The following is a 25,560-nucleotide window of genomic DNA, read 5'->3' as shown; positions in this document are numbered from 1 at the left end:
AAAGCTCAATGCAAATCTCTAGCCACAACTACCACTTCAATGTTGACCGATCTGAGAGAATTGTTAAGGTAAAAGCAGGCTGTGGAAGATGTTATGTGGGTGGTGTCATCATATAATGCATTCAGTCCTTCACATCTGCTAAGACCATAAGGACTTGGTCTAATTAGATGAAGTGGTTAATGACAGACATGGAACAACGCTTATGTGGTTCCTAATTCATTGTAACGTAAAGTATAGCCAAGGCTACAGTGTCATGGATTAAGGTTGTCACAGCTGACTGCCTTTGACCCGTTCACTGTGTGTGTGTGTTCCTATGTTACTGCGCTCATAATGCTGCATACTGTAGGAAAGACTAGATTTCATCACTGAATTAAATGCTAATACATTCATTAATATATTCTACATTTGGTAGATGATGATAACTGCCTACACAGCGATGCCCCCTAGTGTATACCTATCATCGCGCCAATCTCCCCCAGAATCCCTTCACTGTCTGTCCACAACTGTACTACGCCCGTGGAGAAGCAGCAATACCGTCTGTGGATCGGTTCGTTTTGCAGCCTCGGTGTATAGCAGGCTTTATTTCACGTCCAAACGCAGGTGAAGGAATGTCGCCCCCGTGAAAAGGTGAGTTATGTGCGCATTGTAAATATATTGTAGCCAGTTCATCTGTGATTCATATCGTAATTCATTCAGCAGGTGAAGGAACAACTGGAGCTCGAAGCATGAGACCAGGATCAGAGTGAAGTTCAGTACCGCCGCGAATCGAGTAACGGTTCTTTGGCGTCGCATTACATTGACTTAGTTGATAATTCTCACTGCTATGATATGTTTTGATGTTTATCATATTTGTTGCTATACAACCGAATAACGTTTTAAACGAGACTACTCCGTTGGCATCTCGTTCATGATCCACTAGACAACAGATATGCTACAGTCATAGCCGCGGGAAGTATGGGTGCTGAGCGTCCTCTGAAAAATCTGAATAAAAAACACAATTATATTCCTATTATTGTTTTATGTTGCAATGTTGTTTTTCTTCACAAAAGTCGTGCACTGGGCCTTTACTAGTCCTGTACTAGCACAGGGTTTCACAAAGTTGGTCCTGGTGCACGTTTTGTTTTTTGGCATCGCACAACAGAGTTGATTCAAATAACCAACTCATCGTCAAGCTTTTATCATTTGAATCAGCTGTTTAGTGCCTTGGGGATGGGGCTTGGGAACCCCTATATTAGCAGACATATATAGCCCTCTGTAGCGCAGCAGGCTATATAATCTGTGCTCCAGCTAAAGGTAGGCGTAACTACTTACAAAAAGCGTGTTTAAAATATAGACATGTTTTATTATCTCCAGATAGGTACCGTGAAATGTGTTGTGATGTTCAACAAAAGTGAATGGCAGTATTATACTGAAAGATATTTGGTCATTTCGTCAAACTTGTGAGGCTCTCCAGGCTTATTAGTTGGTGATTCAACATATTTGCTGTGATTTAACTCAATCCATTTTTAACTGTTTCCCACCCTAATTCTTTTAAATTCCCGGAGATAAAGACATATTTTGTTGGCCAAATATTCATAGATTTTCGTTAAAAGGCCGCATATGGTCTCTGCATCATCAAATTTTGCGTAGGTAAAAATAGTTGGGTAGGTGCACAGCGGACAGCAGTGGTCCGGAGCGGACAGCAGTGGTCCGGAGCACACTGAGCTTCACTCGGCCATTTCTCACAATGGTGCTCGTTTAGTAAAGTTCAATTAAAGCTGAATCAATGTTTTGGAAGATCATATCATTATTAATTAGTATTCTACATAACATAACCAAATATAATAGCATAACGTTACTGTTACACCAGTACGATTTTAGGAGATTTATCTGAATAGTCAAAAAGAATACCCCAAACATCTTCCCATGGATATTTTTTTCTCACTTTTATTTAACCAGGTAAGCTAGTTGAGAACAAGTTCTCATATGCAACTGTGATCTGGCCAAGATCAAGCATAGCAGTTCGACACATACAACAACATAGAGTTAGTTACACATGGTATGAACAAAACGTACAGTCAATAATATAGTAGAAAAAAAGAAAACAAAGTCTATATACAGTGAGTGCAAATTAGGTCAAATAAGGGAGTTAAGACAAATAGGCCACGGTGGCGAAGTAATTACAATACGGCAATTAAACACTGGAATGGTAGATGTGCAAAATATGGATGTGCAAGTAGAGATACTGTGGTGCAAAAGGAGCAAAAATAAATAAATACAGTATGGGGATGAGGTAGATAGATGGGCTGTATACAGATGGACTATGAACAGGTGCAGTGATCTGTGAGCTGCTCTGACAGCTGGTTCTTAAACCTAGTGAGGGAGATGGGGAAACTCCAGCTTCAGTGATTTTTGCATGGCTACAGTGCGTTAGCCACCCGGTGTAATAGCCGTTTTATAGCCTTCTTAGGTCTTTAACCGGGGTCACTATATCTCAAAGGTCATCTCCTTTCTTTGAACTCGTAGATGGATCGATCAGATGCGATGTTCACTGGGCTAGATTCACTGTTAAGCACCATCCTAGTACGTTACCTCAGTACACACCTGGAATTGCCTGCTATAGCGCCTTTGAATGCAGGATATGGTCAGCTGCCAAGCACTCTCCTATCAGTGGAACCACTACAGTGGTTCTCAACCAGGGGTACTAGGACCCCTGGGGGTACTTGGTCTATCTACTCGTGAGACCATAAACCTACTAGTAAAATGCACAAGATCAAAATTCAGTTGGTGGTAGAGTAACCGAAAAATGTTGGGAATCGCTGGTTTACTACACCTATGTGCTGTTTTAGGAGGCAGGTGGCATACAGTTGAAGTTGGAAGTTTACATACACTTAGATTGGAGTCATTAAAAACTCATTTTTCAACCACTCCACAAATTTCCTGTTAACAAACTATAGTTTTGGCAAGTCGGTTAGCACATTTACTTTGTGCATGACACAAGTCATTTTTCCAACAATTGTTTACAGATTATTTCACTTATAATTCACTGTATCACAATTCCAGTGGGTCAGAAGTTTACATACACGAAGTTGACTGTGCCTTTAAACAGCTTGGAAATTTCCAGAAAATTATGTCACGGCTTTAGAAGCTTCTGATAGGCTAATTGACATAATTTCAGTCAATTGGAGGTGTACCTGTGGATGTATTTCAAGGCCTACCTTCAAACTCAGTGCCCCTTTGCTTGACATCATGGGAAAATCAAAAGAAATCAGCCAAGACCTTAGAAAAATAATTGTAGACCTCCACAAGTCTGGTTCATCCTTGGGAGCAATTTCCAAACACCCGAAGGTACCACATTCATTTGTACAAACAATAGTACACAAGTATAACCACCATGGGACCACGCAGCCGTCATACCGCTCAGGAAGGAGACACGTTCTAGGAGACACGGTCTCCTAGAGATGAACGTACTTTTGTGCGAAAAGTGCAAATCAATCCCAGAACAACAGCAAAGGACTTTGTGAAGATGCTGGGGGAAACGGGTACAAAGTATCTATATCCACAGTAAAATGAGTCCTATATCAACATAACCTGAAAGGCCGCTCATTAATGAAAAAGCCAATGCTCCAAAACCGCCATAACAGAGCCAGACTACGGTTTGCAAATGCACATGGGGACAAAGATCATACTTTTTGGAGAAATGTCCTCAAACAAGCTAAGCATCAGTATAGAGACAAAGTTTAGTCGCAATTCAATGGCTCAGACGAGATTTTAATTTTAATTTTACTAGGCAAGTCCGTTAAGAACAAATTATTATTTTCAATGATGGCCTAGGAACAGTGGGTTAACTGCCTGTTCAGGGGCAGAACAACAGATCTGTACCTTGTCAGGGGATTCGAACTTGCAACCTTTCGGTTACTAGTCCAACACTCTAACCACTAGGCTACCCTGCCGCCCCAAAAGAGATGTATGTGACAGGGTCTACAGTCAATCACGGACTATAAAAGGAAAATCAGCCCTGTCGCGGACCAGGATGTCTTGCTCCCAGACAAACTAAACAACTTTTTTGCTCGCTTTGAGGACAATACAGTGCCACTGACACGGCCAGCAACCAAAACCTGTGGTCTCTCCTTCACTGCAGCCGACATGAGCAAAACATTTAAAAGTGTCAACCCTCACAGGGCTGCAGGACCAGATGGAATCCCCAGCCGCGTCCTCAGAGCATGCGCAGACCAGCTGGCTGGTGTGTTTACGGACATATTCAACCCTTATCCCAGTCCACTATTCCCACATACTTCCAGAGGGCCACCATTGTTCCTGTTCCCAAGAAAGCTAAGGTAACTGAGCTAAATGACTACCGCCCCGTAGCACTCACTTCCGTCATCATGAAGTGCTTTGAGAGACTAGTCAAGGACCATAACACCTCCACCCTACCTGAGACCCTCGAGACCCAATAGGTGCACAGATGACGCAATCACACTGCACACTGCCGTAACCCATCTGGACAAGAGGAATACCTATGTGAGAATGCTGTTCATCGACTACAGCTCAGCATTCAACACCATAGTACCCTCCAAACTTCGTCATCAAGCTCGTGACCCTGGGTCTGGACCCCGCCCTGTGCAACTGGGTCCTGGACTTCCTGACGGGCCGCACCCAGGTGGTGAGGGTAGGAAACAACATCTCCACCCCGCTGATTCTCAATACAAGGGTGTGCTCTCAGCCCTCTCCTGTACTCCCTGTTCATCCATGACTGTGTGGCCATGCACACCTCCAACTCAATCATCAAGTTTGCAGACGACACTACAGTGGTAGGCTTGATTACCAACAACGACTAGACGGCCCAGAGGGAGGAGAGGAGGTCCCTCAGAGTGTGGTGTCACGATAATAACCTCACACAATGTCAACAAAACAAAGGAAATGATCGTGGACTTCAGGAAACAGCAGAGGGAGCACCCCCCTATCCACATCGACAGGACAGTAGTGGAGAGGGTAGAAATTTAAGTTCCTCGGTGTACACATCACGGACAAACTGAAATGGTCCAACCACACAGACAGTGTGGTGAAGAAGGCGCAGCAGCGCCTCTTCAACCTCAGGAGGCTGAAGAAATTCGGCTTGTCACCAAAATCACACAAACTTTTACAGATGCACAATCGAGAGCATCCTGTATGGCTGTATCACTTGAATCGCCTGGTACGGCAACTGCTCCGCCCATAACCGTAAGGCTCTCCAGAGGGTAGTGAGGTCTGCACAACGAATCACCGGGGGCAAACTACCTGCCCTCCAGGACACCTACACCACCCGATGTCACAGGAAGGTCAAAAAGATCATCAAGGACAACAACTACCCGAGCCACTGCCTGTTCACCCCGCTGTCAACCAGAAGGCGGGGTCAGTACAGGTGCATCAAAGCTGGCATTGAGAGACTGAAAAACAGCTTCTATCTCAAGGCCATCAGATTGTTAAAACCGCTTGAGTTTAGGGGGCAGTATTTTGATGTTTGGATGAAAAACGTACCCATATTAAACTGCCTATTTCTCAGGCCCAGAATCTAGAATATGCATATAATTGTCAGATTAGGATAGAAAACACTCTACAGTTTCCAAACTGTCAAAATATTGTCTGTGAGTATAACAGAACTGATACTGCAGGCGAAAACCTGAGAAATCAAACCAGGAAGTGGCCTCTATTTTGAAAGCTCCATGTTCCATAGCCTGCCCTCGCTCCATTTAAAGGGATATCAACCAGATTCCCCATAGTCAACCAGCTTCCCTATGGTGTGGCTTTTATTTTGAAAAATGAGCGAGAGAGATCACATTGCGTCATTGTATGCCTGGGTGCCAGCAGCGTTTTGTATGCGGAACAGCTTGGAGCAGCCATTTTCTCTCTCTCTCCTATTGAAGAAGCTACATTCCCGGTTGATATATTATCGATTATATATATTGTAAAAACAACTTGAGGATTGAATATAAAAAATTTGAAATGTTTCTACGAACATTACGGATACGATTTGGAATTTTCGTATGCGATGTCGTGACCGCTCGAGCCTGTGGATTTCTGAACATAATACCTCCATTTGGTTGGCGCGTTTTGGATAAAAAAAATAATCTTTATGGAGCAAAAGGAACATTTATTGTGTAACTGGGAGTCTCGTGAGTGCAAACATCCGAAGATCAAAGGTAAGCGATTTAATTTATTGCTTTTCTGACTTTCGTGACCAATCTACTTGGCTGCTAGCGGTTTGTAATATTTTGTCTACTGAGAGAGATGTGCTTACATAAACGCTTGGTATGCTTTCACCGAAAAGCTTTATTGAAATCTGAAACGCCAGGTGGATTAACAACAAGCTAAGCTGTGTCTTGCTATATTGCACTTGTGATTTCGTGAAAATTAAACATTTTTAGTAATTTAATTTGAATTTGGCGCTCTGCAATTCAGAGGTGGTTGACGAAAATGATCCCGCTAACGGGATGGGTGCATCAAGAAGATATTAAACAGCCATCACTAATATTGAGTGGCTGCTGCCAACATACTGACTCAACTCCAGCCACTTTAATAATGGAAAATTGATGTAATAAATGTATCACTAGCCACTTTAAACAATGCCACTTCATATAATGATTACATACCCTACATTACTCATCTAATTTGTATATACTGTACTCTATACCATCTACTGCATCTTGCCATCTTGGTGTAATGTATCACTAGCCACTTTAAACAATGCCACTTTTATATGTTTTCATACCCTACATTACTCATCTCATATGTATATACTGTACTCTATACCATCTACTGCATCTTGCCTATGCCGTTCTATACCATCACTCATTCATATATATTTTTTAATCTACATATTCTTATTCATTCCTTTACACTTGTGTGTACAAGGTAGTTGTTGTGAAATTGTTAGGTTAGATTACTAGTTGGATATTACTGCATTGTCGGAACTAGAAGAACAAGCATTTTCGCTACACTCGCAAGTTAAACAATTTAATGGCAATGCTACCAAATACTAATTGAGTGTATGTAAACTTCTGACTCACTGGGAATGTGATGATTGAAAAAAATAATTCTCTCTACTATTATTCTGACATTTCACATTCTTAAAATGAAGTGGCGATCCTACCTGACTTAGGAATGTTTACTAGGATTACATGTCAGGAATTGTGAAAAACTGAGGTTAAATGTCTTCGTCTAAGGTGCATGTAATCTTCTGACTTCAACTGTATATCTGCGCAACAGAAATACCCATTATAGTAAGCACATACCAAGCCTGTTACCCTGTTAGTGCTCAGGCCTTCTCCCTTCTCTCCTGCCGGCATATCCTGAATCATGATCACTGTACTTGGGCTTTCTTTCATTCACATGAATGGGTTTGGAACCAGGGAGGTTGGATTGCATACCAGAGAACTGTCAGCTCGCTTCTAGTGTTTTTTTTTTTTTTTACTCGAGTGTGAATGTTTGTGACCATTGTCAACTCTCTCTTCTCTTGTGTGCGGTAGAACCCTGTGTGTGTCTTTGTTTTAATGGGTTTTTTTCTCCCACTAGCTGACCTTGGATGATGCTATCTTATGTGAATGTTTGTTTGTACTTGAACACACATACCCCCCCTTAACTTAAAAAATAACCCTTTTGTGCACTAACACTCACACTTAAATACATTTCCAAAAAAAATCTAAACATGTTTTCACTTTAGTTATGGGGTATTGTGTGTAGATGGGTGAGAAAATACATCTATTTAATCCATTTTGAATTCAGGCTGTAACACAACAAAATGTAGAATATGTCAAGGGATATGAGAACTTTCTGAATGCACCTGCTAACTTAAAGAAATAATCCACCCCAAACCACAAATTATTCTGATTAACAGTTAGATAGCACTATGTGAAAAATGTTAAACAAATGTTTCCTTTTGTCGTTATAACAAGGTTGGTACAAACATGGTCTGATGAAACAAAAATGTGAAAACTGTTGCAGCTCAGGTCGAATTATTTCATTTTTTTAAACCATGCAATGCCCTCCCCCTCTGGCTAGCTACGCAGAAAACAAAGCTACACACAATAATACCAGTCAATATCAGTATGTGAAGTAGCTAGCTAGTTAGCTGTAAAATTGCCTTAACAAACTGCATCAATTTGGGTCTTACTCACCGAGTTCAACTTGCAGTCAGTCTCTGCTCAGAGCAGGGAAACGTTCCTTTCCCACAGAGATATTGTTCAGGAGATGGGGAAACTCCATAAGAATCAAATTAAAGCCCATTGTGTATGTTGCCCATAAGTCATGCATTCTGGGTGATTCTGGGACAAGGAGAGCTTTCCTTCAATGAATGAATGGGAGTCAATTGTACAACGTTGCAAATATTTTCCAAGATGGGAGATAATTAATATCCTTAATGTTGTATAGCTTTGGAATCGTGACATTACGTACGTTCAGGGAAATAAGTAGGCTTCTCAAATCCTACTTTGAGATGGGATTATGTGACGATTAGCTTAGCATCCGCGTGATGCAGCATGACAATGTGAATGCAATGGGTCGACAGTCAGGTCCGGTGTTTTTCCATTCATTGTCCAATGGGATTCCTCTCTCCTCCTCTCTAATTCCCACAGACACAGGGCACATTTCAACATGGTACTTGAAGCAGAAATGGAGTGGAATCATTTGGTACACTGTTTAGATTGAGCACATCTAAGCGAAATATATAATTTTAGAAAAAAAAGCAGGAGGAAGGGAAGCGCTGCTAAGGTACACAATAGTCGATTTTGGTTGACAAAGGTGCTCTTTGGTAAAAGGGGTAAATTGGTTATCAAAAAGAAAAATCTACCTTCCTGATGCTTCTAGCCTTGAGTTGTATTTTTGATAACATATTTGATAACATATCTTTAGTATTTCACTTTTGAATGTGTATAGTATTGCTTACTGGGTGTTGTCCAATGAATTCTGTAACCACTCCCTCTTCAAATCAGGGTTCATTGGAAAAAGCTGTTCAAAAGAGGACATTGTATTATCATATCTTTGTTCTCCCGGACTGTCACTGCTGTTGAAGGATGAAGACCAAGGTGCAGCGTGGTTAGCGTACATTTTCTTTATTTTAAGCAAAATGACACCAAACAAAACAATAACCACTACAAAAAACAAACCGTGAAGCTCACAGGAAAAGTGCTCTAAACAGAGACAACCTCCCACACACACAGGTGGGAAAAGGGTACCTAAGTATGGTTCCCAATCAGAGACAATGATAGACAGCTGTCCCTGATTGAAAACCATACCCGGCCAAACACAAAGAAATAGAAAACATAGAACACAAAACATAGAATGCCCACCCCAACTCACGCCCTGACCAAACCAAAACAGAGACATAAAAAGGATCTCTAAGGTCAGGGCGTGACACTGACGCCATGCAGCTGAAACGCGTCTGAGTTTTAAACTTTATTTCCATTGAACATGACATACAAATAAGGGCATTTAATATGAGGAGTGCCTTGGTCCTATATTTTTGATAAAATATATACTTTGTCATGACAAAATAAGCAGATGGATGTGTTCTAGACAAGTATTCCCATTTTATCTATTGGCTGATCTGAAGTGCAGGTAATTGTTTTAAAAGCATTATGAAATGTGATAGTGTTTTATCCTCTATCTCCAATAACGATAATTATATAGCTATGACGCAATTTTCTGATTTTCACTTAGAAGTTAAATCATGGGGAATTGTTTTATTTTACCCACTAACAGAACATAGACTTTCACCAAATTGACAGGAGTTTTATGATTTCTATTTCTGGGCCTGGATTATCCCTTTCAAATTAAATAAAACGTTATTAGTCACATGCGCCGAATACAACAGGTGTCGACCTTACAGTAAAATGCTTACTTACAAGCCCCTAACCAACAATGCAGTTAAAAAAAAATACGGATAAGAATAATAAATAAAAGTAACAAGTAATTAAAGGGCAGCAGTAAAATAACAATAGTGAGACTATATACCGGGGAGGGGGGGGGAGGCAATGCAAATAGTCTAGGTAGCCATTTGATTATGATTATGTGTTCAGGGGTCTTATGGCTTGGGGGGTAGAAGCTGTTTAGAAGCCTCTTGGACCTAGACTTGGCGCTCCGGTACCGCTTGCCGTGCGGTAGCAGAGAGAACAGTCTATGACTAGGGTGGCTGGAGTCTTTGAGAGGTCCTGGATGGCAGGAAGCTTGGCCCCAGTGATGTACTGGGCCGTTCGCACTACCCTCTGTAGTTCCTTGCGGTTGGAGGCCGAGTAGTTGCCATACCAGGCAGTGATGCAACATGTCAGGATGCTCTTGATGGTGCAGATATAGAACCTTTTTGAGGATCTGAGGACCCATGCCAAATCTTTTCAGTCTCCTGAGGGGAATAGATTTTGTCGTGCCTTCTTCACGACTGTCTTGGTGTGCTTGGACCATGATAGTTTGTTGGTGATGTCGACACCAAGGAACTTGAAGCTCTCAACCTGATCCACTTCAACCCCGTCGATGAGAATGGGGGCCTGCTCGGTCCCCTTTTTCCTGTAGTCCACAATCATCTCCTTTGTATTGATCACGTTGAGGGAGAGGGTGTTGTCCTGGCACCACACAGCCAGGTCTCTGACCTCCTCCCTATAGGCTGTCTCGTCGTTGTCGGTGATCAGGCCTACCACAATTGTATCATCGGCAAACTTAATGATGGTGTTGAAGTCGTGCATGGTCGTGCAGTCATGAGTGAACAGGGAGTACGGGAGGGGACTGAGCACGCACCCCTGAGGGGCCCCTGTGTTGAGGATCAGCATGGCGGATGTGTTGTTACCTACCATTACCACCTGGGGGCGGCCGATCTGGAAGTCCAGAATCCAGTTGCAGAGGGAGGTGTTTAGTCCCAGGGCCCTTAGCTTATTGACGAGCTTTGAGGGCACTAAGTTGAACACCAAGCTGTAGTCAATGAAAAGCATTCTCACATAGGTGTTCCCTTTGTTCAGATGGGAAGGGCAGTGTTGAGTGCAATAGAGATTGCATCATCTGTTGGGGCGGTATGCAAATTTGAGTGGGTCAAGTGTTTCTGGGATAGTGATGTTGATGTGAGCCATGACCAGCCTTTCAAAGCACTTCATGGCTACAGACGTGAGTGCTACGGGTCGGGAGTCGTTTAGACAGGTTACCTTAAGTGTTCTTGGGCACAGGCACTATCGTGGTCTGCTTAAAACATGTTGGTATTACAGACTCGGACAGGGAGAGATTGAAATGTCAGTGAAGACATTTGCCAGTTGGTCAGCGCATGCTTGCACTACACGTCCTGGTTATCCTTGTGAATGTTGACCTGTTTAAAGGTCTTACTCACATCAGCTGCATTGAGCATGACCACACAATCTTCCAGAACAACTGGTTCTCTCATGCATGTTTCAGTGTTATTTCCCTCAAAGCGAGCATAGAAGTAGTTTAGCTCGTCTGGTACGCTCGTGTCACTGGGCGTTTCTCGGCTGTGCTTCCCTTTTGTAGTCTGTAATGGTTTGCAAGCCCTGCCACATCCAACGAGGGTCAGAGCCGATCTTAGTCCTGTATTGAAGCTTTGCCTGTTTGATGGTTCGTCTGAGGGCATAGCGGGATTTCTTATAAGCATCCAGGATAGAGTCCCGCTCCTTGAAAGCAGCAGCTCTAGCCTTTAGCTCAGTGTGGTTAAGTTGAATGCTCTGGATAAGATGACTAAAGTGTAATGATTTGAGTCATCATGCATTATGGGATCTTAACCAGATCATTGAATAGCTCAATACTTATTGGAGGAACACAAACACACACCATACGCATGTCACATGTTACCATTTACAGTCTCAGATGTACAGCCTCTATCTTAGCTGTATATGTGTAAACACTCATGTTCTGCCCTGAGTGGATTTATTTGACTCCTAGCGGTTAGAGCGTTGGACTAGTAACCGGAAGGTTGCGAGTTCAAACCCCCGAGCTGACAAGGTACAAATCTGTCGTTCTGCCCCTGAACAGGCTGTTAACCCACTGTTCCTAGGCCGTCATTGAAAATAAGAATTTGTTCTTAACTGACTTGCCTGATTAAATAAAGGTAAAATAAAAAATAAAATTAACCCACACTGTCAGACATGTCTGGCTTTACCAGGCAGTGTCCACAACACAAGCTGCAGGGTCACCTCATAAATAATGTGAACTCTTACTGGATCCCCATACCGCCCAAAGGCCCCCGTGTGTGTGTGTGTGTGTGTGTGTGTGTGTGTGTGTGTGTGTGTGTGTGTGTGTGTGTGTGTGTGTGTGTGTGTGTGTGTGTGTGTGTGTGTGTGTGTGTGTGTGTGTGTGTGTGTGTGTGTGTGTGTGTGTGTGTGTGTGTGTGTGTGTGTGTGTGTATACATGCGACGTGTGTGGGTGCGCTTCAGTATTGTGTTAATCAACAGCTGTTCTAGGATTATCTCTTGTCAATGGACAGATTGATCTCTTTATAAAGCACTGCTGAGGTTCTCTGTCACCATTTTATTTCATTTCCAACAGACTTAAACAGACTTACTTGACACATTCTATCTACAGTATTTGTGTGTATGCATTCAGTTTGTGTATTCCTGTATCAGGCTCATCTTTGCCTTTGTGTCTGTCTGTGTTATTTGTTGTTAATAACTGTGTCTCTTTCTGTTTAATTTGTCTTTCATCACATACGTTGTTTGTCGCCCATGTGAATACAGTACGTATCTTTGTGTTTGTGGTGGTGACTAGGCATGTGTGTTAAACTGCACAACAACCAAAAATACCATAACACCTGCTAAATCCCTGGCATAGCATGGCATTTTGCCACCATCAAGGCATTCTGAGGGAGAGGAGGGCGGCTAATAGGTTGGGTGAGGGAGGGCACAGTGTGGATGCCATGGGAACCAGGGATCCCTGCAGGATAGGTTCATCTGTGCCACACAGGCTGCTGGCAGGCTGCGTACAACTGAATGTGTTGGCCTGGCTGATCACACAACGCCCTTCCCCTCTACCCTGTTTATGGGCCAAATGACTACAGCTGGGTCAAATGAGTTCAAAGAGACATACAGTATACACACACATGTTTTAGGCGACAAACACACACACAGCACATCATTATTGTAGGGAAAAGTTTATACTGAGTGGCCTAACTGACCTTTCATACTGTCTATGTCTCTCTCATGACTGTAATTCTTCCGTATACTTCTCTTTAAGACAAAGTAATGCTTTTAATGTCATTAGTATGGAAGTATGCATCTCTGAGGATGCTATAATAAGCATGCCTATACTCCTGGCTTGACTGGCTCCCTGACCTGAGTCTCGGTTCACATCCTAGATAAACAGCCTAATGAGTGTTTATGTAACGTTAGTTTCACTTACTGATCTCAAGACTGTCTCCCCATTCCACTAAACCACATCAGCATACAGAAATGTCATTATAGAAAATACATTTATCCATATATGGTGTATTTCACACGTATGTACTTCCAGTGTATGCCCTACATACATTTTAAGATACGTTACTTAATTCTAAGGATGCATATAAAGACAGACAGCTGTCACACTCATTGTTATTTCAGTAGGCTGTATTCATGTTCAGTGTTTAACGCGTTGGTTTGTAACTGATAGTTTGTCTTGCCTATAGGCTGTGATTTTCCACATGACCCGGTTGGCTATACCTCTTTATGTTGACTCTTGGATGACTGGCTGACTTTTCTAAGGGAGATTGCTGCCCCACATACCACTGTGTGCACACACACACGCGCGCACACACACACACACACACACACACACACACACACACACACACACACACACACACACACACACACACACACACACACACACACACACACACACACGTGAAGGCAACAGCGCTCCAGGGGTTAAAGCCTTGCATTTGGTGTGTGTGTGACAGAGAGAGAAAGGGGACTATGTGATGAATATGAGAAGGGAGTGCATATGTACTCTTAAACCTATGATTCACTCACAGTTCCAACATGCCTTCCTCTGCTTGCTCACGCACTCTCTCTCTCTCTCTCTCTCTCTCTCTCTCTCTCTCTCTCTCTCTCTCTCTCTCTCTCTCTCTCTCTCTCGCTCTCTCTCTCTCTCTCTCTCTCTCTCTCTCTCTCTCTCGCGCTCTCGCTCTCTCTCTCTCTCTCGCGCGCTCTCACTCTCTCTCGCTCTCTCACGCTCTCTCTCTCTCTCTCTCTCTCTCTCACACTCTCTCTCTCTCTCTCTCTCTCTCTCTCTCTCTCTCTCTCTCTCTCTCTCTCTCTCTCTCTCTCTCTCTCTCTCTCTCTCTCTCTCTCTCTCTCTCTCTCTCTCTCTCTCTCTCTCTCTCTCTCTCTCTCTCTCTCGCTCTCTCTTACACACATCATTATTATTGCAATCCACAGGGAGCCTTATGCTTCTGTTGTTACCAAGGCAACAGTAGACACTTTAATTCTGGTTGCTCTTTCTCCCTCTCACTGGGGTTAGAATTTGATACTGGAGTAATGTTAGCCCTAGAAGGTGTTTGTCGTTCTTACCCTTTTTGACTCGTTCATGTATTTTCCAAAGAATTCCTGGTATGCTTGTGTTTTTATTTAGAAACCCTCACGTTTCTTGGGTTACAGACACAATGCAGATGCTTTCAGCAGCAGTCATTGTATCATATATCTGGAGTCCTTACATTCCTCAGCTAGCCTCGTGCTAAAAACATACAGGTAACACGAAATCCTTCAAAATGATTTATTGAGCTGGACAGTGGGCTTGGTATTGCAACCCATACAGTAGTCATCATAATATAATGATCACTGTTATACTCAATGAACCAAGAGCAGATATTCACACATATACCATAACACTGGATTTGCATGCACATTTGCTTAGTGTGCTATTTGGGTGTTTGTGTGTCCCATTGGTCAGGCAGATCATTTATAAGTGTGGTTATATTTGCATAATGCTGAGATGAGGGAGTGGTGATTGGCAGGGGGTCATTGGGGCAACTGCATTGGGACAAATGGATCCAGTAACTACATGAAGTCAGGCATGACGGGGTGTAACGACTCCTGTCTGGAGCATGGATCACACCAGAGTCAGGCATGGCGGGGTGTAACGACTCCTGTCTGGAGCATGGATCACACCAGAGTCAGGCATGACGGGGTGTAACGACTCCTGTCTGGAGCATGGATCACACCAGAGTCAGGCATGGCGGGGTGTAACGACCCCTGTCTGGAGCATGGATCACACCAGAGTCAGGCATGGCGGGGTGTATCGACACCTGTCTGGAGCATGGATCACAGCAGAGTCAGGCATGGCGGGGTGTAACGACCCCTGTCTGGAGCATGGATCACACCAGAGTCAGGCATGGCGGGGTGTAACGACCCATGTCTGGAGCATGGATCACACCAGACAGGCATGGCGGGGTGTATCGACCCCTGTCTGGAGCATGGATCACACCAGACAGGCATGGCGGGGTGTAACGACCCCTGTCTGGAGCATGGATCACACCAGACAGGCATGGCGGGGTGTAACGACCCCTGTCTGGAGCATGGATCACACCAGACAGGCATGGCGGGGTGTAACGACCCCTGTCTAGAGCATGGATCACACCAGACAGGCATGACGGGGTGTATCGACCCCTGTCTGGAGCATGGATCACACCAGACAGGCATGGCGGGGTGTAACGACCCCTGTCTGGAGCATGGATCACACCAGACAGGCATGGCGGGGTGTAACGACCCCTGTCTGGAGCATGGATCACACCAGACAGGCATGGCGGGGTGTAACGACCCCTGTCTGGAGCATGGATCACACCAGAGTCAGGCATGGCGGGGTGTATCGACCCCTGTCTGGAGCATGGATCACACCAGAGTCAGGCATGGCGGGTGTATCGACCCCTGTCTGGAGCATGGATCACACCAGACAGGCATGGCGGGGTGTAACGACCCCTGTCTGGAGCATGGATCACACCAGACAGGCATGGCGGGGTGTATCGACCCCTGTCTGGAGCATGGATCACACCAGAGTCAGGCATGGCGGGTGTATCGACCCCTGTCTGGAGCATGGATCACACCAGACAGGCATGGCGGGGTGTATCGACCCCTGTCTGGAGCATGGATCACACCAGAGTCAGGCATGGCGGGGTGTAACGACCCCTGTCTGGAGCATGGATCACAGCAGAGTCAGGCATGGCGGGGTGTATCGACCCCTGTCTGGAGCATGGATCACAGCAGAGTCAGGCATGGCGGGGTGTAACGACCCCTGTCTGGAGCATGGATCACACCAGAGTCAGGCATGGCGGGGTGTAACGACTCCTGTCTGGAGCATGGATCACACCAGAGTCAGGCATGGCGGGGTGTAACGACCCATGTCTGGAGCATGGATCACACCAGACAGGCATGGCGGGGTGTATCGACCCCTGTCTGGAGCATGGATCACACCAGACAGGCATGGCGGGGTGTAACGACCCCTGTCTGGAGCATGGATCACACCAGACAGGCATGGCGGGGTGTAACGACCCCTGTCTGGAGCATGGATCACACCAGACAGGCATGGCGGGGTGTAACGACCCCTGTCTAGAGCATGGATCACACCAGACAGGCATGACGGGGTGTATCGACCCCTGTCTGGAGCATGGATCATACCAGACAGGCATGGCGGGGTGTAACGACCCCTGTCTGGAGCATGGATCACACCAGACAGGCATGGCGGGGTGTAACGACCCCTGTCTGGAGCATGGATCACACCAGACAGGCATGGCGGGGTGTAACGACCCCTGTCTGGAGCATGGATCACACCAGAGTCAGGCATGGCGGGGTGTAACGACCCCTGTCTGGAGCATGGATCACACCAGACAGGCATGGCGGGGTGTAACGACCCCTGTCTGGAGCATGGATCACACCAGACAGGCATGGCGGGGTGTAACGACCCCTGTCTAGAGCATAGATCACACCAGACAGGCATGGCGGGGTGTATCGACCCCTGTCTGGAGCATGGATCACACCAGAGTCAGGCATGGCGGGTGTATCGACCCCTGTCTGGAGCATGGATCACACCAGACAGGCATGGCGGGGTGTATCGACCCCTGTCTGGAGCATGGATCACACCAGAGTCAGGCATGGCGGGTGTATCGACCCCTGTCTGGAGCATGGATCACACCAGACAGGCATGGCGGGGTGTAACGACTCCTGTCTGGAGCATGGATCACACCAGAGTCAGGCATGGCGGGGTGTAACGACCCCTGTCTGGAGCATGGATCACACCAGAGTCGGGCATGACGGGGTGTAACGACCCCTGTCTGGAGCATGGATCACACCAGAGTCAGGCATGGCGGGGTGTAACGACTCCTGTCTGGAGCATGGATCACACCAGAGTCAGGCATGGCGGGGTGTAACGACCCCTGTCTGGAGCATGGATCACACCAGAGTCGGGCATGGCGGGGTGTAACGACCCCTGTCTGGAGCATGGATCACACCAGACAGGCATGGCGGGGTGTAACGACTCCTGTCTGGAGCATGGATCACACCAGCGTCAGGCATGGCGGGGTGTAACGACCCCTGTCTGGAGCATGGATCACACCAGACAGGCATGACAGGGTGTAACGACTCCTGTCTGGAGCATGGATCACACCAGAGTCAGGCATGGCGGGGTGTAACGACCCCTGTCTAGAGCATGGATCTCACCAGAGTCAGGCATGGCGGGGTGTAACGACTCCTGTCTGGAGCATGGATCACACCAGAGTCAGGCATGGCGGGGTGTAACGACCCCTGTCTAGAGCATGGATCACACCAGAGTCAGGCATGGCGGGGTGTAACGACCCCTGTCTGGAGCATGGATCACACCAGACAGGCATGACGGGGTGTAACGACTCCTGTCTGGAGCATGGATCACACCAGAGTCAGGCATGACGGGGTGTAACGACCCCTGTCTGGAGCATAGATCACACCAGAGTCAGGCATGACGGGGTGTAACGACCCCTGTCTGGAGCATGGATCACACCAGAGTCAGGCACGGCGGGGTGTAACGACCCCTGTCTGGAGCATGGATCACACCAGAGTCAGGCATGGCGGGGTGTAACGACCCATGTCTGGAGCATGGATCACACCAGACAGGCATGACGGGGTGTAACGACTCCTGTCTGGAGCATGGATCACACCAGAGTCAGGCATGACGGGGTGTAACGACCCCTGTCTGGAGCATGGATCACACCAGAGTCAGGCATGGCGGGGTGTAACGACCCCTGTCTGGAGCATGGATCACACCAGACAGGCATGGCGGGGTGTAACGACTCCTGTCTGGAGCATGGATCACACCAGAGTCAGGCATGGCGGGGTGTAACGACCCCTGTCTAGAGCATGGATCACACCAGAGTCAGACATGGCGGGGTGTAACGAGCCCTGTCTGGAGCATGGATCACACCAGACAGGCATGACGGGGTGTAACGACTCCTGTCTGGAGCATGGATCACACCAGAGTCAGGCATGACGGGGTGTAACGACCCCTGTCTGGAGCATGGATCACACCAGACAGGCATGACGGGGTGTAACGACCCCTGTCTGGAGCATGGATCACACCAGAGTCAGGCATGGCGGGGTGTAACGACCCCTGTCTGGAGCATGGATCACACCAGAGTCAGGCATGGCGGGGTGTAACGATCCATGTCTGGAGCATGGATCACACCAGACAGGCATGACGGGGTGTAACGACCCCTGTCTGGAGCATGGATCACACCAGAGTCAGGCATGGCGGGGTGTAACGACTCCTGTCTGGAGCATGGATCACACCAGCGTCAGGCATGACGGGGTGTAACGACCCCTGTCTGGAGCATGGATCACACCAGAGTCAGGCATGGCGGGGTGTAACGACTCCTGTCTGGAGCATGGATCACACCAGAGTCAGGCATGACGGGGTGTAACGACCCCTGTCTGGAGCATGGATCACACCAGCGTCAGGCATGACGGGGTGTAACGACCCCTGTCTGGAGCATGGATCACACCAGAGTCAGGCATGGCGGGGTGTAACGACTCCTGTCTGGAGCATGGATCACACCAGAGTCAGGCATGGCGGGGTGTAACGACCCCTGTCTGGAGCATGGATCACACCAGAGTCAGGCATGGCGGGGTGTAACGACCCCTGTCTGGAGCATGGATCACACCAGAGTCAGGCATGGCGGGGTGTAACGACCCCTGTCTGGAGCATGGATCACACCAGACAGGCATGACAGGGTGTAACGACTCCTGTCTGGAGCATGGATCACACCAGAGTCAGGCATGGCGGGGTGTAACGACCCCTGTCTAGAGCATGGATCTCACCAGAGTCAGGCATGGCAGGGTGTAACGACTCCTGTCTGGAGCATGGATCACACCAGAGTCAGGCATGACGGGGTGTAACGACCCCTGTCTGGAGCATAGATCACACCAGAGTCAGGCATGACGGGGTGTAACGACCCCTGTCTGGAGCATGGATCACACCAGACAGGCATGACGGGGTGTAACGACTCCTGTCTGGAGCATGGATCACACCAGAGTCAGGCATGGCGGGGTGTAACGACCCCTGTCTAGAGCATGGATCACACCAGAGTCAGGCATGGCGAGGTGTAACGACTCCTGTCTGGAGCATGGATCACACCAGAGTCAGGCATGGCGGGGTGTAACGACCCCTGTCTGGAGCATGGATCACACCAGACAGGCATGACAGGGTGTAACGACTCCTGTCTGGAGCATGGATCACACCAGAGTCAGGCATGGCGGGGTGTAACGACCCCTGTCTAGAGCATGGATCTCACCAGAGTCAGGCATGGCAGGGTGTAACGACTCCTGTCTGGAGCATGGATCACACCAGAGTCAGGCATGACGGGGTGTAACGACCCCTGTCTGGAGCATAGATCACACCAGAGTCAGGCATGACGGGGTGTAACGACCCCTGTCTGGAGCATGGATCACACCAGAGTCAGGCATGGCGGGGTGTAACGACCCCTGTCTAGAGCATGGATCACACCAGAGTCAGGCATGGCGGGGTGTAACGACCCCTGTCTGGAGCATGGATCACACCAGACAGGCATGACGGGGTGTAACGACTCCTGTCTGGAGCATGGATCACACCAGAGTCAGGCATGACGGGGTGTAACGACCCCTGTCTGGAGCATAGATCACACCAGAGTCAGGCATGACGGGGTGTAACGACCCCTGTCTGGAGCATGGATCACACCAGACAGGCATGACGGGGTGTAACGACTCCTGTCTGGAGCATGGATCACACAAGAGTCAGGCATGACGGGGTGTAACGACCCATGTCTGGAGCATGGATCACACCAGACAGGCATGACGGGGTGTAACGACCCCTGTCTAGAGCATGGATCACACCAGACAGGCATGACGGGGTGTAACGACCCGTGTCTGGAGCATGGATCACACCAGACAGGCATGACGGGGTGTAACGACCCCTGTCTGGAGCATGGATCACGCCAGAGTCAGGCATGACGGGGTGTAACGACCCCTGTCTGGAGCATAGATCACACCAGAGTCAGGCATGACGGGGTGTAACGACCCCTGTCTGGAGCATGGATCACACCAGACAGGCATGACGGGGTGTAACGACCCCTGTCTGGAGCATGGATCACACCAGACAGGCATGGCGGGGTGTAACGACTCCTGTCTGGAGCATGGATCACACCAGAGTCAGGCATGACGGGGTGTAACGACTCCTGTCTGGAGCATGGATCACACCAGAGTCAGGCATGACGGGGTGTAACGACCCCTGTCTGGAGCATGGATCACACCAGACAGGCATGACGGGGTGTAACGACTCCTGTCTGGAGCATGGATCACACCAGAGTCAGGCATGGCGGGTGTATCGACCCCTGTCTGGAGCATGGATCACACCAGACAGGCATGGCGGGGTGTAACGACCCCTGTCTGGAGCATAGATCACACCAGAGTCAGGCATGACGGGGTGTAACGACCCCTGTCTGGAGCATGGATCACACCAGAGTCAGGCATGACGGGGTGTAACGACTCCTGTCTGGAGCATGGATCACACAAGACAGGCATGGCGGGGTGTAACGACTCCTGTCTGGAGCATGGATCACACCAGACAGGCATGACGGGGTGTAACGACTCCTGTCTGGAGCATGGATCACACCAGACAGGCATGACGGGGTGTAACGACTCCTGTCTGGAGCATGGATCACACCAGACAGGCATGACGGGGTGTAACGACTCCTGTCTGGAGCATGGATCACACCAGAGTCAGGCATGACGGGGTGTAACGACCCCTGTCTGGAGCATGGATCACACCAGACAGGCATGACGGGGTGTAACGACTCCTGTCTGGAGCACGGATCACACCAGACAGGCATGACGGGGTGTAACGACCCCTGTCTGGAGCATGGATCACACCAGAGTCAGGCATGACGGGGTGTAACGACCCCTGTCTGGAGCATAGATCACATCAGAGTCAGGCATGACGGGGTGTAACGACCCCTGTCTGGAGCATGGATCACACCAGAGTCAGGCATGGCGGGGTGTAACGACTCCTGTCTAGAGCATGGATCACACCAGACAGGCATGGCGGGGCGTAACGACCCCTGTCTGGAGCATGGATCACACCAGACAGGCATGACGGGGTGTAACGACCCCTGTCTGGAGCATGGATCACACCAGAGTCAGGCATGACGGGGTGTAACGACCCCTGTCTGGAGCATGGATCACACCAGACAGGCATGACGGGGTGTAACGACCCCTGTCTGGAGCATGGATCACACCAGAGTCAGGCATGGCGGGGTGTAACGACCCCTGTCTGGAGCATGGATCACACCAGAGTCAGGCATGACGGGGTGTAACGACCCCTGTCTGGAGCATGGATCACACCAGAGTCAGGCATGACTGGGTGTAACGACCCCTGTCTGGAGCATGGATCACACCAGAGTCAGGCATGGCGGGGTGTAACGACCCCTGTCTGGAGCATGGATCACACCAGAGTCAGGCATGGCGGGGTGTAACGACCCCTGTCTGGAGCATGGATCACACCAGAGTCAGGCATGGCGGGGTGTAACGACCCCTGTCTGGAGCATGGATCACACCAGAGTCAGGCATGGCGGGGTGTAACGACCCCTGTCTGGAGCATGGATCACACCAGAGTCAGGCATGGCGGGGTGTAACGACCCCTGTCTGGAGCATGGATCACACCAGCGTCAGGCATGGCGGGGTGTAACGACTCCTGTCTGGAGCATGGATCACACCAGAGTCAGGCATGGCGGGGTGTAACGACTCCTGTCTGGAGCATGGATCACATCAGAGTCAGGCATGGCGGGGTGTAACGACCCCTGTCTGGAGCATGGATCACACCAGAGTCAGGCATGACGGGGTGTAACGACTCCTGTCTGGAGCATGGATCACACCAGAGTCAGGCATGGCGGGGTGTAACGACCCCTGTCTGGAGCATGGATCACACCAGAGTCAGGCATGACGGGGTGTAACGACTCCTGTCTGGAGCATGGATCACACCAGAGTCAGGCATGGCGGGGTGTAACGACCCCTGTCTGGAGCATGGATCACACCAGCGTCAGGCATGGCGGGGTGTAACGACCCCTGTCTGGAGCATGGATCACACCAGAGTCAGGCATGACGGGGTGTAACGACCCCTGTCTGGAGCATGGATCACACCAGAGTCAGGCATGGCGGGGTGTAACGACTCCTGTCTGGAGCATGGATCACACCAGAGTCAGGCATGGCGGGGTGTAACGACCCCTGTCTGGAGCATGGATCACACCAGAGTCAGGCATGGCGGGGTGTAACGACCCCTGTCTGGAGCATGGATCACACCAGACAGGCATGGCGGGGTGTAACGACCCCTGTCTGGAGCATGGATCACACCAGAGTCAGGCATGGCGGGGTGTAACGACCCCTGTCTGGAGCATGGATCACACCAGAGTCAGGCATGGCGGGGTGTATCGACCCCTGTCTGGAGCATGGATCACACCAGAGTCAGGCATGACGGGGTGTAACGACCCCTGTCTGGAGCATGGATCACACCAGACAGGCATGACGGGGTGTAACGACCCCTGTCTGGAGCATGGATCACACCAGACAGGCATGACGGGGTGTAACGACCCCTGTCTGGAGCATGGATCACACCAGACAGGCATGACGGGGTGTAACGACTCCTGTCTGGAGCATGGATCACACCAGAGTCAGGCATGACTGGGTGTAACGACCCCTGTCTGGAGCATGGATCACACCAGAGTCAGGCATGGCGGGGTGTAACGACCCCTGTCTGGAGCATGGATCACACCAGAGTCAGGCATGGCGGGGTGTAACGACCCCTGTCTGGAGCATGGATCACACCAGAGTCAGGCATGACGGGGTGTAACGACTCCTGTCTGGAGCATGGATCACACCAGAGTCAGGCATGGCGGGGTGTAACGACCCCTGTCTGGAGCATGGATCACACCAGAGTCAGGCATGACGGGGTGTAACGACCCCTGTCTGGAGCATGGATCACACCAGAGTCAGGCATGACTGGGTGTAACGACCCCTGTCTGGAGCATGGATCACACCAGAGTCAGGCATGGCGGGGTGTAACGACCCCTGTCTGGAGCATGGATCACACCAGAGTCAGGCATGGCGGGGTGTAACGACCCCTGTCTGGAGCATGGATCACACCAGACAGGCATGGCGGGGTGTAACGACCCCTGTCTGGAGCATGGATCACACCAGAGTCAGGCATGGCGGGGTGTAACGACCCCTGTCTGGAGCATGGATCACACCAGAGTCAGGCATGGCGGGGTGTATCGACCCCTGTCTGGAGCATGGATCACACCAGAGTCAGGCATGACGGGGTGTAACGACCCCTGTCTGGAGCATGGATCACACCAGACAGGCATGACGGGGTGTAACGACCCCTGTCTGGAGCATGGATCACACCAGAGTCAGGCATGACGGGGTGTAACGACCCCTGTCTGGAGCATAGATCACACCAGAGTCAGGCATGACGGGGTGTAACGACTCCTGTCTGGAGCATGGATCACACCAGACAGGCATGACGGGGTGTAACGACTCCTGTCTAGAGCATGGATCACACCAGAGTCAGGCATGACGGGGTGTAACGACCCCTGTCTAGAGCATGGATCACACCAGACAGGCATGACGGGGTGTAACGACCCCTGTCTGGAGCATGGATCACACCAGAGTCAGGCATGACGGGGTGTAACGACCCCTGTCTGGAGCATGGATCACACCAGAGTCAGGCATGACGGGGTGTAACGACCCCTGTCTGGAGCATGGATCACACCAGACAGGCATGACTGGGTGTAACGACCCCTGTCTGGAGCATGGATCACACCAGAGTCAGGCATGACTGGGTGTAACGACCCCTGTCTGGAGCATGGATCACACCAGAGTCAGGCATGGCGGGGTGTAACGACCCCTGTCTGGAGCATGGATCACACCAGAGTCAGGCATGGCGGGGTGTAACGACCCCTGTCTGGAGCATGGATCACACCAGACAGGCATGACGGGGTGTAACGACCCCTGTCTGGAGCATGGATCACACCAGACAGGCATGACGGGGTGTAACGACCCCTGTCTGGAGCATGGATCACACCAGACAGGCATGACTGGGTGTAACGACCCCTGTCTGGAGCATGGATCATACCAGAGCTGAGGATTGGAGGGTTACAGTATGTGTCTAGCTCCTGCCTCCAGTTTTGGGGGGTGAGAATAAGGGGCAATGTATTTTTGTCAGGGTTGATACGTTTTTTATATGGGAAAATCAAGTCTGAAATTACAAACTTCAGAAGCCTTTTTAAACCTCATGTGAAAGTTATCCTGCAACAGGGTGATCAAATGAAGATCCTATATTTGTATGTGTGTGCATGTGAGACAGTGTGTGTTTCATCACAGAGGATCAAGCTGTCTGGTCTATGATTTGAGGACCTGATGTACCTTCCTTGATGATGGGATTGGGCTTCAGATCATCACTGTGTCACCCTTTACCGTAATCCTCAGATCACCTACTGTAGCTTTTAGAATAATGAAATGGAGAATAATTCACTTAATGTTCTGTCTCCCTGGCAGTCTATCACTGTAACACAGTCGCCTCTAAGTCCCAACCGGTACGGGCTGGCACATAACTCTTTAGTTTGCCTTACTTTTAGCTTTACCTGCTGTGTACTCTGTGAATAGGCCTCTGGTAGCAAGCGCAGAACTGAGCTGTATATTTAATTGATAACAGACCTGTCTGCCTCTCTTTCTGTCTCTCTGTTTTTCACAGGTCAATATGTCTACAAAAGGACATCTACAGGTTTGTCAACATAGATCCCTGATGTTTTCAGTCTGCTGCCAGTCTGTTTAGTTAGTTAACCCATCTCTTCCTGGATCAGACCACCCCGCTAATCACCCTGCTGCACGACACCCTGAGACCCCCCTCAGACCCCTGGCCAATCGCTGCCATGGACACCGAGTCTATCCAGTCTGTCTACTCCAGCCACTCCAACAGATCCAACAGACATGGGTAAGACATGATTTCGCCACTCACACTCACTCACACTCTTACACACACACACACACACACACACACACACACACACACACACACACACACACACACACACACACACAC

At 48.9% G+C, this 25,560-nt stretch overlaps 1 protein-coding gene across 2 annotated transcripts in view; it reads left to right on the top strand.

The window, feature by feature from the left end:
* Positions 1–473: 473 nt before the first annotated feature.
* The window catches only part of LOC118366796 (vang-like protein 1), a 47,248-nt gene continuing 22,161 nt past the window's right edge, over positions 474–25,560 (top strand). Inside the window, exons 1-3 of one of the 2 annotated variants that reach the window (XM_035749478.1) lie at positions 474–627; positions 25,213–25,242; positions 25,322–25,452. In XM_035749478.1, coding sequence (XP_035605371.1) covers positions 25,219–25,242; positions 25,322–25,452 — 155 coding nt within the window. In that variant the 5' untranslated portion in view covers positions 474–627; positions 25,213–25,218. Of the gene's footprint in view, positions 628–5,847; positions 6,159–25,212; positions 25,243–25,321; positions 25,453–25,560 lie in introns of those variants that run through there. The other variant, XM_052493365.1, reaches the window with a different exon arrangement.

Source organism: Oncorhynchus keta, chromosome 34 (genome assembly GCF_023373465.1).
Source record: "Oncorhynchus keta strain PuntledgeMale-10-30-2019 chromosome 34, Oket_V2, whole genome shotgun sequence".
In the NCBI taxonomy this organism is placed as follows: Eukaryota; Metazoa; Chordata; class Actinopteri; order Salmoniformes; family Salmonidae; genus Oncorhynchus; species Oncorhynchus keta.
This window is presented reverse-complemented; position numbering and strand designations above follow the sequence as displayed.